Source organism: Nannospalax galili, unplaced genomic scaffold, assembly GCF_000622305.1.
Source record: "Nannospalax galili isolate Female #2095 unplaced genomic scaffold, S.galili_v1.0 scaffold109, whole genome shotgun sequence".
NCBI classification, from domain to species: domain Eukaryota; kingdom Metazoa; phylum Chordata; class Mammalia; order Rodentia; family Spalacidae; genus Nannospalax; species Nannospalax galili.
Genome location: NW_008360315.1, coordinates 1,491,523 through 1,507,256, shown reverse-complemented (window position 1 = coordinate 1,507,256; position 15,734 = coordinate 1,491,523). Strand labels below are relative to the sequence as shown.

General features: G+C 39.3%; 1 protein-coding gene across 4 annotated transcripts in view; it reads right to left on the bottom strand.

Annotated features, from left to right (window-relative positions):
• Nek1 (NIMA related kinase 1) overlaps positions 1–15,734 on the bottom strand; it is a 182,039-nt gene that overhangs the window by 41,212 nt on the left and 125,093 nt on the right. For all 4 annotated transcript variants that reach the window (XM_008824939.3, XM_029559550.1, XM_029559551.1 and 1 more), the window contains 5 exons: positions 15,260–15,412; positions 12,583–12,753; positions 5,795–5,912; positions 3,553–3,641; positions 2,656–2,903 (listed from right to left, as the gene is read on the bottom strand). In XM_008824939.3, coding sequence (XP_008823161.1) covers positions 2,656–2,903; positions 3,553–3,641; positions 5,795–5,912; positions 12,583–12,753; positions 15,260–15,412 — 779 coding nt within the window. The remainder of the gene's footprint in view (positions 1–2,655; positions 2,904–3,552; positions 3,642–5,794; positions 5,913–12,582; positions 12,754–15,259; positions 15,413–15,734) is intronic.

Genomic DNA, 15,734 nt, shown 5'->3' with positions numbered 1-15,734 from the left:
CCTGCCCAGGGGTGACACCACCCACAGTGGGCTGGGCCCTCCCACATTACTCAACAATCAAGAAGGTGCCCCACGGACATGGCCACAGGCCAGTCCAATGAAGGGAATTCCCCAGTTGAGGCTCCCTCAACCCAGGTGTGTCAAGTTGACACTAAATCTATCCAGCACACTAGGGCTTCTTCCAGTGTTGATTTTAAGCTTTATTGTATTGTAGTCTGATAGAAAGCATGGAATTATTTCAATGTTTTTGTATTTGTTGAGGTTGTTTAGTGTCCTAGTATGTGGTCAACTTTTGAGAAAGTTCCATGGGGTGCTGAATAGAAAGTGTATTCTTTGGTGCTTGGATGGAATATTTAGTAGATGTCTTTTAGGTCCACTTGATGTATGGTATCATTTAATTCAGACATCTCTGTTTAGTCTTCATCCAGCTGACGTGTCTAATGGAAACAGTGAGGTATTGAAGTCCCCTACTACTACCAAGTTGGGGTTAATCTGTGTCTTGAAGTCCTGTAGTGTTGTTTTTATGAATTTGGGTGCACTAAAATTTGGCGTATATATGTTCATGATTTCCATATCTTCTTGGTTAATTGCTTCTTTGATCAGAACGAAGTGATTCTCTTTATTTTTTCTGATTAGTTTTAAAGTCTATTTTGTCAGATATTAGTGTTGCAACTCCTGCTTGTTTCTTAGTCATTTGCTTGGAATAGTCTTTTCCATCCTTTTACCTTAAGGTAGTGCCTGTCCTTGAAGGTGAGATGGGTTTCTTGCAGACAACAAAAAGATGGATTTGTTTCTTAATCCATTCAAGTAGCCTGTGTCTTTCAACTGGGGAGTTTGGTCCGTTGATATTTAAAGTTACCATTGAAAGATATGCATTGGTTGTCATCATTTTGATTACTGTTTGCATTCTTTGTCTAATTTTGTGTTTCTACAATTATACTTTCTGTTGCCCCTGGGGTATAGTTGTTCCTTTCTCCGTTCTTTGTATTGCTTCAAGTATTCTTTGAAGGGCTGGTGTTTTGGATATGAATTCTTTCAGCCTATTCATGCCATGGAAGATTTTTCTTTCCCCTTCAACTATAATAGGTATTTTTGCTGGGTAAAGTATTCCGGGGTTGGCATCTGTGGTCATTTAGAACTGGGAATACCTTGGTCCAGGCTTTTCTGGCTTTCATAGTTTGCAATAATAAGTCAGCTGTAATTCTGATGGGTTTTCCTTTATATGTGAATTGTTGATTTTCTTTTGCAGCTTTCAGTATTCTTTGTTCTGTACATTTATTGTTCTTACTATGATATGCAGTGGGAAGTTTCTTTTCTGTCCTGGTGATTTGGTGTTTGATGTGCTTCTTGTATTTGTATGGATATATCTTTCCTTAATTTTGAGAAATTCTCTTCTACAATCCTATTTAAGATCTGGTCAATACCATTAATCTGAATTCTTCTTCCTCTATGCCTATGATATAAACACCATGAAAAGACCAAATATTTATATCATAGGCATAGAGGAAGAAGAATTCTTGCATATTCCATTCCTGGGTGTTTTTTTTTTTTCACATTTTTCATATTCTTTGCTTGAGTGGTCCAATTCTTCAACTTTATCCTCCAGTGTTGATATTCTGTTTTCCATTGCATTCATTGTATCAGTGAGGCTTTCTCTTGTTGTTTCAAATGGGCTTTTAGGGTTTTTCACTTCCTTCTTCATTTCAGCCTGAGTTTTCTTTAATATTTCTATCTCTTGTGAGTTCAGTCAGAAGTTTATCTCTGTCTTTTAGTTCTTTGATTTGTGTGTTCGAATTCCTTGATCATGTTTATGACTGTTCTTTCAAATTCTGTGTCCTGGGTTATCTCTAGGGGGTTCTCCTTGTAGAAGTCTTCTATAGGACTGGTGGAGTTTGGTGGGGGCATACTGTTTTGGTTTTTCATATTTTTTTTTCCCACTGTGATTTTGGCATGTGGATTTCTTTTGTTGTTTGTGATTCTGGTATGAAACTCAAGCCTTCCTTTGTTGAGTTGAATTCTGCTTCTGTTCGTATTATTGGAGTGCCTTGGTTGTTTTCTTAACTGGGTATGCAAAGCTGGTTGGTCTAGATTTCAGGTTCTCTCAGATTTTATATTGGAGGGAATGGATGGCTTCAGAGCAGCTATTCAGGAGCTCTGACAGAGGCCCAAGTCAGGTTCCAGTCAGGTACACTCAGGCTTCCTTCTACTGTCTGGACCCTTACTAGCAGGCACTCACAGCACAATTTGGGAAGTTCACTAAGGTGAGGCCTGAAGTGATTTAGGCACTATCAGACAGTCTGCTAAGGTGTTAGCTCCTACAGTGGGGAAGAGAGTTCTAGCCCTAGTGAAGTGGGAGGGGCCTGACATAATCCCAACTAGGTGGTTGGGCACAGTGCAATTTAGGAAAGCTCACTATCCAGACACTCTCAGGTGGTCTGCTGAGGTCTGGGCCCCTACTGTAGATAGAGAGGTCTAGCCCTGGCAAAGTGGGAGGGATCTCACGTGGTATCAATTAGGGGTTTGGGCAGGGTTTGGCCATCTGCTAAGGTCTCAGCCCTTGCTTAGGTTTTCAATCCATTAACTCAACATTGTGGCAATCAAAAAAAAAAAATGTTATCAAGTAGACAGCATTATTCATTTGAAGAGCATACTTGCCTTTGGATTGTTTGCATCAAACAGACCAGTTGAAAGTCCAATCAGCAAGGAATTCTTGTTTTTAATTTTTGGTGGTGAATCAGAGTACGACCGAAGTGGAATGGATTCTTCTGTTGAACAGTGAATTGACTGAATTTGAGAAACCAAGTTCAAATGTTCAGAATGAACCACTTTATGGAAAAATGGTTCTGGTTGTACTGACTTTTCAACATCATGTTCAGAGTGTTGAGAATCATCTATTCCAGGTTCTGTGGTATAAGGGAGAGATTATAGGATATATCTATATAATTGTATTTAAAATTCTAAATTATATTGACTAGCATAATATTTAACATTAATTCCATCCAAAAAAATGTCACATCAAGAAAACAAAATTGGAGTATAAGTATGTACCTCATAAATGATCTTTAAGGAGTCATAGTATTTTAAGAAGGATTTAATTCAATATATACTTTCATTATATTAGAAGTTCTAAAATATAGAAATCCAAGGAAATGTGAAAACTATAGTTTAGACACTCAAAATTTTTCAGTTTGTTTCTGTTTATGCAGAGTGGAAAAACTGCTTATATTATCTTATGGTTAATATATTATCTTACATTTTAACCAACAGTATTTTAAAAAGAAAGCCACTTATTTAGTGTCCTTAGTATATTGGCTTAGTTTGAGCAGCATTTCTTTAATTTTCAACATTCAGTAAGTTAGCTTCCCCAAAGTTTACTGCTATCTTGCCACAATTCAGACTGACTGTGCAGATTCTTGTCGTCTATGCAATTACATTTTTAAAAGCATTATGATGAGTGATAACAAATGCTTGCTAGTTACATGTTGCGAACATTAAACAGATTGGTGTTAACAAGCCTTCCAGAAAGAATTAGATTAATACAATGATGCTTACCTATATGATCCTCACAGAGTTGGTCCACATTCCCCAGAAGACCATCTTCACAAACTTCATTTTGCAGAATGGCAACTTTATCTTCCAACCTACCACAGATAGGCAAGCAGAAACAAAATCAACAAACAACAAAAAACACGAAACCAAACAAGAAACCACCACAGTTTACTAGAAATAAAAGCCCTCAACAAAGAAAATGAAACAAGTTCACTAGTATCCTTTGATCCCTCTTGCAAATATTTTTCTCACTTCCACAGGTATTTTCTCTTACCAGCACTCTATATTTTCAATTGTTATATATTTGGGCAGAATGAAACTCTCTCCAGTTATTAACTATTAGTTACCAATCATTTGTCTGTTCTCAGGGTTTAAACTGACAGAATCCCTGTGAATGACTGAATTACAAATGCAATTTGTAAGAAATGTAACTCACCTAAAAATCACACCTCTATGCATCTATCTTGCAAACATTTATATGCACCTATGCAAAAATCCCTTTTTGTAAAATGTTAAGTCATTGCATCACCATAATTTATAACATCAATCAAGTGGGACACTTACTGAGTTATATTATATCCATATATTGGAATATCAAAAAAAGAGGATGACTTTCATGTATTAACACAAGAAAACTCCCCAGAATATTGACTTCTTTAAAATTAAGAAGCTGAGTATGGTGGTGCACACCTTTAGTCCCAGCAGAGAGAGCCAGAGGCAGGCAGATCTCTCTGAGATCAAGGCCAGCCTGGTCTACATAGCAAGTTCCAGGCTAGCTGGAGCTACAGAGAACCCCATCTCAAACAAGCAAGCAAGCAAACAAACATAAACAAACAGACCAAAAAATAAATAAACAAGGTGGAGCTGGAAAGATGGCTCAGCAGTTGAGACTGCTTGCTCTATCATGAGGACTCAAGTTTGGATCCCAGCACTCACACTGGACAGCTTACAGACACCTTACCTCCAACTCCAAGAGATCCAATGTGTCTTTTGTCTTCAGGTGCACACACATACACACACACACACCCCTTAACTCCAACTCCAAGAGAGCAACATACACACTATTCTAGTTTCTTTCTCCATTGCTGTAACAAAATACTCTGGCCAGTACGAACTTGGGAAGGAACGGGTTTATTCAGCTTATATCTCCCAGGTCACAGTTCATCAGGGAGTCCAAGAGAGGAACTCAGGGCAGGAACCTGGAGGCAGGAACTGGAGCACAAAGCATGGAGGAACGCTGCTTACTGGCTTGCTTCCCTGGCCCCTGCTCAGCCTGCTCTCCTTTTCTTTTCTTTTCTTTTCTTTTCTTTTCTTTTCTTTTCTTTTTTCTTTTCTTTTCTTTTCTTCCCCCCCACCTCTCTTTTGTCTTTTTGAGACAGGATCTCCCTGTAGCCACAGTTGGCCTGGATTCACTTTGGAGACCAGGTTGGCCTCAAACTCACAGAGATCCCCCTGTCTCAGCCTTTGAGTGCAGGGATTAAAGGCATGTGCCACCAAGCCCCACCCAGCCTGCTTCCTTATACAACACAGGCCCACCTGCAGGGGTGGCACCACCCACAGTGGGCTGAGCCTTCCCATATCATTCATCAATCAAGAAGATGCCCCAGAGACATGGCCACAGGCCAGTCCTATGGAGGCAATTCCCCAATTGAGGCTCCCTCAATCCAGGTGTGTCAAGTTGACACTACCCAGCACACACACATAAACAAAAACTCTTTAAAAAATATATAAGGTATTCCAGGTGTGATGGCACACACCTTTAATCCCAGCGCTCAGAAGGCAGAGGAGGTGTATCTCTTGTGAGTTCAAGGCTAGCCTGGTCTACATAGTAAGCTCCAGGCTAGCTGGGGCTATATGGAGACCCTGTCTCAAAAAGACAAAAAAAAAAAAAAAAAAAAAAAAAAAAAACCAAGTAAATAAATAAACAAGGTGGAAAACATTGTGTTTCCAACTGTATTTAGAAAGGGAAAAAGATTGTATTTTTGTTTATACATATCAAAAATTATCTGCAAAGAGGAAAGTATAGACATTGGTTGAATGGAAACATAGGCAGACATTTTACTGCTTACATGTAATTTATATATTTTTTACTTCTGAACCATTAAGAACCTATTAATAAATTATTTTACAGAATATTGCAATGAGGTTATTAAGTTACAATATTAGTTTATTACAGTATTATTTCTTAAAAGGCATCACTAAAGGGACCCAGGTTTTGAAGTGTAAGGAAAAAGACACAACATACGCAGAATCCTCTGCTTCCCTTTCTTCGCTAGTCCACACTTCACTGACAGCACAGGGCAAGCTCCCATTTGAGGTTTTCCTCTCTGGTTCTTGTAGAACTTCTGTTTCCAAATCATGTTCTTCAAAGCAAAAATAGGACAAGAGACACATCAAAGCCAAATTTGATGAAAAAAAGACCGAGTAAACTTCCTACAATGTATTATTACAATTAATATTAATGTTAATAAAGAAAAATATTTCATCAGTTTCATCATTTTTTTGTTAATCTTATAGTATAATTATTTCTGAATGATAACCTTTTTACCTTTTCAGTGTAATAAAAATGCTCAAGAGAACACTGTACATAGTATTTTTCATTATTATGTAAATTTTATACATTACTAAAGTTTTAATAGTATGTAAATTAGTTGAAAAAAGATACCAAAACTAATTAAAGAGTAAAGATATTTGCTGCAACAAATATGGAAAACAGGCTATAATATTAATGATTAATAAGAAAATTTTAATCTTCAAAATTTATCTTCCGGGGCTGGAGAGATGGCTCATTGGTTAAGAGTACTGACTGCTCTTGCAAAGTACCTGGGTTTGATACCCAGCACCCATATGGCAGCTAACAACTGTCCATAACTCCCATTCCAGGGGATCTGACGCCCTCTTCTGACCTCCACGGGCACTGCATGATACAGGTGCACTTATATGCAGGCAATATACTTATACACATAAAAAAAATTATCTTCCAACAGCCCCAAAATATAAAACAATAGCATTACCTGAACTTTCAGCTGACCTTGAGCACATTACTGAAGCACTGAATCTATTTCCTTTGCCCTCAAATAATTAATGGCTAGTGAACTACCTGTTTTTCTGGCAGAGACTTTTTAAAAAACACTTTACTTATTTATTTATATGAGTGTATACCTGCCTGAGTGCATTCGTACATGTGTGCAGGTGTGCAGAAGACAAAAGAGAGAGTTGGAGGCTTCAGAGCTGGAATTATGGGTGTTTGTAGGATTCCTAGCTTGTTGTATTGGTGCTGAGATTCAAACTCCAGTCCTCATGATTATGCACCAAGTGCTCTTAACCACTGAGTCATCTCACCAGGCCCCTTTTGAGACTTTTCAAAAAGAATTTTTTTTTTTTAATGAGTATGTGTAGATGCCAACAGAGGCCAGCAACAGGGTGTTGGATCCCTGGAGCCTAAGTTACAGGTAGTTGTAAGCCACATGACCTGATATGGGCACTGGGAACCAAACTCAGGTCATCTGGAAGAGCAGCAAGTACTCTTAACCTCTGAGTCACCTCTCCTGTACCACTGAGACTTAATTTTACAAAGCTGTTTTTTTCTGAAAGTTAACAGTGCTGAGAAGAGTTTCTTCATTTAACCTATCTGTTCCTTCCTGAGATCATAAACTATCTTAATTCAACACCATCCCTTCTTCAGGGAATGCAACAAACTTTCCTTGTCCATTTAGAATTTCCCAGTAACTTGTCTCATTTTGAAGGATAGAATCTAATATTACTAGTATTAGTAATATTAGGAGTAAGACTTAGACATTTTTTTTTTCTTTTTGAGACAGGGTCTCCCTGTAGTCCCAGCTGACTTGAAACTCACTATGTAGACCAGGCTGCACTTGATTTCACAGAAATCCACCAACCTGTGTCTGCCTCCCGAGTGCTGGGATTAAAGGTATGTGCCACCATACCTGGCAAAATTTCATTTTTTAATATATTATGCTTGTTAGATAAAGATGGAGATGAGATGGTTGGATTGGGAAAGGAGATGACACAAAATTACCGTCAAGAATGAGCTTTATTAGCAGAGAGGGCCTTGAGATCATGGGAGCCATGATCAGGTTTTGAGGTGGGAGAGCACTGAAAAGAGACAGTATTGCATATCAGAGAAAACATGAATGGGGCCTTACAGAGGAGAGGCTTCCCTATAAAACCTGGGAAGAAGCTTCATTTGGATAGCTTAAAATTAACATAAGAGTGACCGTACTCAGGAAGGGGAGGGGGGCGAGGTAGGGTGACCTTCAGAGAAATTCCCCAAACAAAGGGAAATATCTTTCTTTTTTTTTTTTTGAATTTTTTAAATCATTAAAAAACACACTCCAGAGCAAGAGTACATCTCTTTCACAAGTGGCTCTAAGTTTCTAGGTTCACAGTTGAATTAATACAGTTATACAATATTGAACTCAGTATAAGCCCCATAAGACATAAAATTGAATGAGTTTTTAACCTTTAAAAAAGATCTACATTTCATTTTAGAATATATTGTTCCTTGCAGAAAGACTCATTGTTTTTGCTATTAACACTGAGATGTTAGCGCATGCATCTCTAACCTGTATGTATCTATTACTAGTCATAATCAGTTGCATTTGGATCCTTGGGGCCTGTGTATGTCTATAAAGTCATCAGGTAGATTTCAATGGTAATTATATTCTTTCAGGGGGTGGTGGGAAGCTCCATATCACAGAATTAGTTACGCACAGCCTAGGTGACAAGGAGCATGCAAGAGCCAGCTACTGGGCAGGACCATAAATTAGGGGTTGTAAAACCACAGATGACTTCTAAACTCTCTGTCCCAGAGAGAGCATTGCAGGTAGACATGACCTGATTTTTTTCAGGCTGTGGGATCTGCCTGCTTAGAGTGACCAGTGTGTTTAACAGGTGGATCCATAATCTAATAGATCTCTAGTAATCTTTAGCCATATTAAAATCAACTTATTATCATTCCATAAGCTTGATTTGTGGCCATATTTTTCACAAAGGCTAAAGTATTTACTATATGACTCTTTGTAGTAAAAGTTTGCCAACCCTGGAACTAGGCTGTATAGCCTCCATTACGTGTACACTATTACACTAGTTGACTTATTTCCTTTTTAAATATTTACTTACTTTAAGAAAAGTACAATATACTGTCTCAGCTCAGGCTGAGCTGGGCTTACCTGGAGGGTACATGATAACATCACAATGATGCAGGCCATCTTGACAGGGCTTAACTGGGTTCCGCTTAGACTGAGTGGCTTAACAAAATTTATTTCCTCTTAGTTTCAGAGGCTAGAGAATTCAGTATCAGGGTATCAGAATACCAGGAGTCAGTTCTTGAGAAAGGGCCTTCTTCTTATGCTGACAGCCCTTCCTGTATTCTAACAGCAGAGAACAAAGGGCTGGCTCTCTAGCCTCCTTTTAGAAGCATGCTAATGCCATTCAAGAGGCTTCACCATATAATTCATAACCTAATTACCTCTCAAGGTTGCACCTCCAAATACCAATACACTAAGGATTAGATTTCAACATATAAGTCTTTTGAAGAACACAAACATCATTCCATCACAGATACTACTAACCATCTTCTAGTGAATATGATTATTATATTTGATAAATTGCAAGTGGGCACACATTAAGAGTCACTGATGCTCTTTGCATCCAGAAGGCTGTTTACCTTCCCCTTTCATTTAGGCTGGTGCTGACTGTCTTCACTAATGGATACAGAAATGATACTATTCCAATTCCTAGCTGAATGTTTAAAGAAAAATGGCAGCTGCTGCTTGGTATCTGGAAATCAAGCCATCACGAAAAAAGTTTATCTATCCTAGAAAAACCTAATAGCAATTCTTTTGAGTAAAAGAACTGGCAATTCATTTTGAATAAAATGAAGGAGCAGAACCCAGTTAAGCCCTGTCAAGATGGCTTGCATTAGAGTGATATCATCATGTACCCTCCAGGTAAGCCCAGCTCAGTACCTCTGGCTGGTGCTAGGTGGTGATGACACATCCAACTCTTAAGTGTGAGATAAAACCATTGTTGAAAATGACTGTTCTTTGGGGATGTGTCACAGCAATATTTGTTTACATCCTGTGACAGCACAGGACAACTGAAATCTAAGTTGAAATCTAAAGGTCGGGTGCTGATATAAAAATCTAAAACATATGTACTGACTTTAGAACTAGATAAAAATGATAAGCTGGAAGCTCTTCAAGGAAATGGTTGGAAGGAGCTTGACTAGTGAGAGAAAAGGTTATTGGAGGCTGGAGAAAGGGGATTCTTGTTCTGTAGAAGTAGAAAATTCCATAGCTACAAAAATTAGGAAGATAGGAGCAGGCACAGTGGCACACACCTTTAATCCCAGCACTTGGGAGGCAGAGGCAGGCAGGCGTTTCTATGTGTTTGAGGCCAACCTAGTCTACATAGTGAGTTCCAGGCCAGCCAGGGCTATATTATGAGACACTGTCTCAAAAAAATAAAACGACAAAAATTAGGGAGCTAGAAAATGCACTTTATTGGATTTAATGACCGAGGTAAAGAGCTCTAGAAGGAGAACTGTGGAAATGCCTGCTAACTCACCTCCAGTGGCCTCTGAGAGAGTACAAAGGAGATGGATGACTGCAGAGACCTCTAGACTATAAACAGAATTTAGAAGAGATACTGAGGGCCAAAGATAGTTCCTTCTGGGCAGCAGAACTTTTTCTCAGAAGACATAGCCTCAAGACAAAGACCACATTCAGGGCAGTAAATGAGCTTCAGGGGAAAGAGTGAGACCATGAGCTGTTACACGGCACAATTGAATGTGAATGTCTAAGCTGGACAAAAGGGCTTAAAATGATTCAAGAGCACTGTCTCAGAGACTTTTCAAGGACTACTCATGGCAGAGAAGGGCCTTCCTCAAAAAAAAAAGAATAAAAGGAAACTCAACTTATAAGAAGCAAATGGACAAACATGGCTCAGTAGCGAAAAGCCCTTAAGACACGGGAAGGCTGACAATGCTACTCCTGGCTGTCAGAATTTCTATAGACTAGCAACAGTGATTAACAGTGGATGTACTTGCCCATTCTCCTTCTAGAAAAGGAGTCTCTAGGATCAAATCACCATTGTATGCTGGGGATATGGAAGGCACCATCAGGTTAGCTTTAACTGTCAACTTGACATTCTATATAGTCATCTGAAAGGAAAGCCTCAATTGAGGAATTGCCAAGATGAGACTGACCTGTGAGCATGTCTGTGGGGAATTGTCTTGGCTGTTAATTGATATAAGAAGGCCCAACCCACTGTGGGTAGTATCATCTCCAGGCAGGTGGCTCTGAACTATATAAGAAAGTTGTCTAAGTATAAGCCAGTTTGGGAGCCAGCTAGACAGCAGCATCCTCCATGGTTCCTACTGTACTTCTCTGACTGTGAAATAAGTTCCTTGGTCAGAGGTAATACTGTATAGAATAGTAAGTAAGCAGGCCTGCCATCAAGTTTCTGCCTTGATTTCCCTCAATGATGGACTGTACCCTGGATTTTATAAGCTGAATTAAACTCTCTTCTTCCCTAAGTTGCCTTTGGTCAGGGTGTCTGTCACAGCAGCAGAAATAAAAGTAAAACAGTAATTAACATCTTTTGTATTTAACAAGTCTTTAGATTGTGAATACTTGAACTGTTCCTAAGAAAATGTGTGGACAGGCGATTCTGGTAACATTTCATAATGTTGTTAATGTCATAATAGATGAGTATCTGAAAAGGGGTAAATGCATTTTCTGTGGAAGAAATGTAATAATATTTAGTCAATGGGCAGACTGTGGCAGATTAAAGATAGTGTAAGTTCTTAAACGTTCTACCCTTTGACTGACTTGTTTCCTACCTTCGACTGACTTGCTGGGTGTGTGACAGCTTTGACCAGTGGAGTATGGTAGATGTGCTAATGGTACCCAGCCAGATCTCTGACTAGCTTTAAAGAGCATACATAGCTATGCAGCTTCTATGTTAGCACCTGACATTCTTTAAAATGTTTCCATTTGAGGGACAATCCATATTTCCCTCCCTCTGACTCTCATGGAGTCATCAGAGAAGAAATCACATAAGACAGGAAGGATATAAATAATGGTATGGAGACTCCACGATGGGGGAGGGAGGCCTATCTTAACGCAGCCTTTTGACTATACCTTCAAAGATAGCAAGAAAGCCACCCTGGACCCTGAGGCCAGCCTCACTCACAGCTAATAGCAAACCAACTGATCTTTGAGGCAAAGACATGTTGTCCTAGTTTGTCTCTCCATTGCTGTGACAAAATACTCTGACTACTACCAACTTGGGGAGGAAAGGGTTTATATTATCTTACATCTCCCGGGTCACAGTTTATCAGGGAGCCCAAAGCAGGAACTCAGGGCAGAAGCCTGGTGACAGGAGCTGGAGCACAGGCCATGGAGGAACGCTGCTTACTGACTTGCTCCCCTGGTCCCTGCTCAGCCTGCTTTCTTATGCGGCACAGACCCACCTGCCCAGGGATGGCACCACCCACAGTGGACTGGGCCCTCCCACATCACTCAACAATCAAGAAGGTGCCCCATGGGCATGGCCACAGGCCAGTCCAATGAAGGAAAGTACCCAATTGAGGCTCCCTCAACCCAGGTGTGTCGACATGAAAGCTATCCAGCACACATGTGAATTAGGAGAATCAGCCAAGTCTTGACTTAATCCCTCATACATAAAATAATGAAATTTAATGTCGAGGTACTAGTTGGGCATGGTCATGTATACCTGTAATTCCAGGACATTAGCAGTGAAAGCAGGAGGATCATGAGTTCCAGGAGGCTAGCCTGAGCTATGCTGTGAAACTGCTGAAAACTCTTGGTCTTGAAAATAACCAAAAACTAATGAGGGGGGGCAGTTACTAAAAGCATAAAAATAGTGAACCTAATTTGAGCTAAATTACTCTAAGGCATACACAATTTTTAAAAATAAAGACCTGTTCATAAAAAAATTAAGTATCAAACAAAATTTAGCTTGTTTTAATGCATCAGAACATACCTTCCATATTTCCTACGAGCACCAGTGGAGATGCCTGGCTAAACTCTAGCTTTTCTGTCTCAACAGAAGAATCAGTGGTAGCTGATGAATTTATTTCACTTGAAATACATTTTATTTTTTCTTCTTCTTCAATGATTGAGGCTTTACACTTTTCTACTTCAGGAGAAATCTCTATAAAAACAACAAAAAAAGAGAGAAAAGTCCTGCTAGTCCTCAGTGTCCTGAAGGTGACTTTCAATGACACTTAGAGCAAATGCCAAAGACTGCACTGTCACAGGTCTCTTACCCATTAGAGAGAAATGAACAATTTGAAGTAATAGGACAGCCATATTTCACCTCAGTTTATATGACTTCTGTGGTGGACAACATGTTTTACATTCTTTTCTTTTTTGGATGAAATGAATATACATGTATCAGAATAGACTTTTAAAATTATTAGCCAATTGTCTCTGTTCGTACATAACTGATTTCTATTTCTAATTTCCTATGAACTCTCCATCCTTTCACCTGTTGCCCGGAAAGAATGGTTTTACCCCAGAATAACTTGCTGCAGCTCTCCACTCTCATCACGTGCATCTGCTGAGCACTGACCTTGGGCACCAACTCCTCAGGATGAGTTCTGTCAAGTTAGATGGTTTCTATATCTACAGTAAGTAATCCTGCATGCACCTGGACCTCTGTTCAGTGAATGTCACTCTTCCTCACTACCTCAGTCATTCTAATGTTGTATCCTAGAAATCATCATTAGCCCCTCAAATGCTCCAATTCCGAGACTCTCAATCTCTAATCTTCAACGTCTATTTTCCACTCACCTCTCCCAACCTGCATTTATACCCACCCAAGTTCATTAGACTGTTGTTCTACATACATCCTCAGCTCACTAAACTCACTTCATTATACACATGTGGAAAAACCCTAATCCTGTCAAATTCAAATCAACTTGTGCATGTGCCTGGTTGACATGACTGGAGAAAACCAGAAATCCTTTCTGAGTGTGGCAATGTTAAAGGGGCAGTAAGACCTTTAAAACATGAAGCTTGGGGGCTGAGGAGATGGCTCAACAGTTAAGAACACTGACTTTTCTTGCAGAAGACCCATGTTCGAATCCTAGCACCCACATGGCAGCTAACAACTGTCCGTAACTCCAGTTCCAGGGGATCCAACAGCCTCTTCAGTCCTCCGCAGGCACTGCACGACATGGGCGCACTTACCTACATGCAGGCAATATATGCATACACATTAAAAAAAAAAGATGAAGCTTAATGGGAAGTCATTAAGGGTACTGCATTCATGATATATGACTAGCAACCTCCTAACCTTTTTTTTTTTTTTTAAATCTTTTTGAGACAGGATCTCCCTGTAGCCCTAGCTGACCTGGAACTCACTATGTAAACCAGGCTGGCCTTGAACTCACAGAGATCCGCCTGCCTCTGCCTCCTAAATGCTGGGATTAAGGGTACGTGCCACCACACCAGGCCCTAGTCACCTTCTTTTGCCCTTTCAGCAACATATGTACAGGCTTAGATCACAGTTTAATTTTCAGCAATTCCACTACAGAACATGTCAAGAGACTCATCTTCTATGTCATTTTTCCACCACTTCAGATATGAGTTTCACTCTAAGTCTCAAGAAACAATAGGAAAAATGGTGCAAAAAGTGATACATACAAATATGTTCATGCCTAGATGTAGTTCCAAAAGCCATGAACACTCCATCCACTTCCTCACATGTGAACACGCTGTTCAGTGTCAAAGGCTTTTGTATTTACAGGCACACCTCCTCATGCACTACTGTAACACCAAAACCCATGAGACTCCTGAATCTTGAATGACTTCCTTCTGTCTTGTGACAGCTCTCTCTCCCAGTCTTATAACAATGTTGTTACACATACTTAACAGAAATGTCTTTTAGTCAATTTAATTCCTGAATCTACTTCAAAAGACATACATTCATCTTAATACAATGCTTGTATGTTTTTCTAGGTGGAAAACAATGTTCTGACTTTTCTAGTTCCCATCCTATTCTTTTTATTTTTAGATCTCATCCAGGTCATAACCAGTCAGAATCCAACTCACTTTTAGGACAAAAAAACCTCTAGAAATTAAAATAATTTCCTATCTTATTAGAACACTACAATAAAGAGATGGTATGATGGCTAATCCTGGGTGTCAACTTGACTGGATCTGGGATTAACTGAAATGAGAGAGATCTTCGTGATTGGATCATGTGAAGCTGGAAGACACACCCTAAATGTGGGTGTTACCTTCTGATGGCAGCCCCTACAAAAGGCCATGGCAGAGGAGAGCGCTTGCTTTTTGCTGCTTGCCTTCTCTCTCGTTTGTGAATTCCTCTTGCTGCTCTAGACTGAAGACTAGCCAATCTTTGGGAATTCATCAGACCTTCAGTGCCAGATTGGGACTACTGAGACATCCAGCCTTGTGGACTGAGCAACTGCTGGATTCTCAGCCTCTCCAGTGTGGTGCAGCCATTGTTGGACTACTTTTCAGACTCTATCCTGTGAGCTAAACTGATAAATCTCTATACATATATATTCATTCTACTGGTTCTGTTTCTTTGGAGAACCCTGACTAATACAGATGTGCTATTTAAAATAATTCACGTAAAATGGAGACAACTTAAAATACACAATTTTAATAGTATTACTTATGATGCTTACCACTTTCAATAGCTGTGTTTTCCAACAGTTCTGTCTGAAGCTGAAGCTCAGCTTCTCCAAGTATCTTCAGCACTGAATCTGTAGGGCTTTTCCCCCAAACTTTTCTTGGAGAGCCATTAGGATCTAACTTAATAACCTCTCCCACTGTATGTTCTATAAAGAAAAAGATTCAAAGAAAGAGTTTTCAAAGACAGAACATAACAATAATGCATTGTTTGTCATATTTAATTAGTTTTACCCAGTTAAGTGTCTCATGAAAAAAATTCGTATCAAAGAGAAGATAAATCATAAGGTAAATATACATATTGGTTAAAAATAGAAAAAGAGTACTTCCAAGAAAACCTGCCATATCATAGTTTATACATCATAAACAGGCAGCTAACATTTTCCTTTAACAATAATTCTGGACAAATAATTTAAATAAAATTTAGCAAAGGAAAAAAATTATTAAGAGTTTGAGTCACAGCTAGGCATG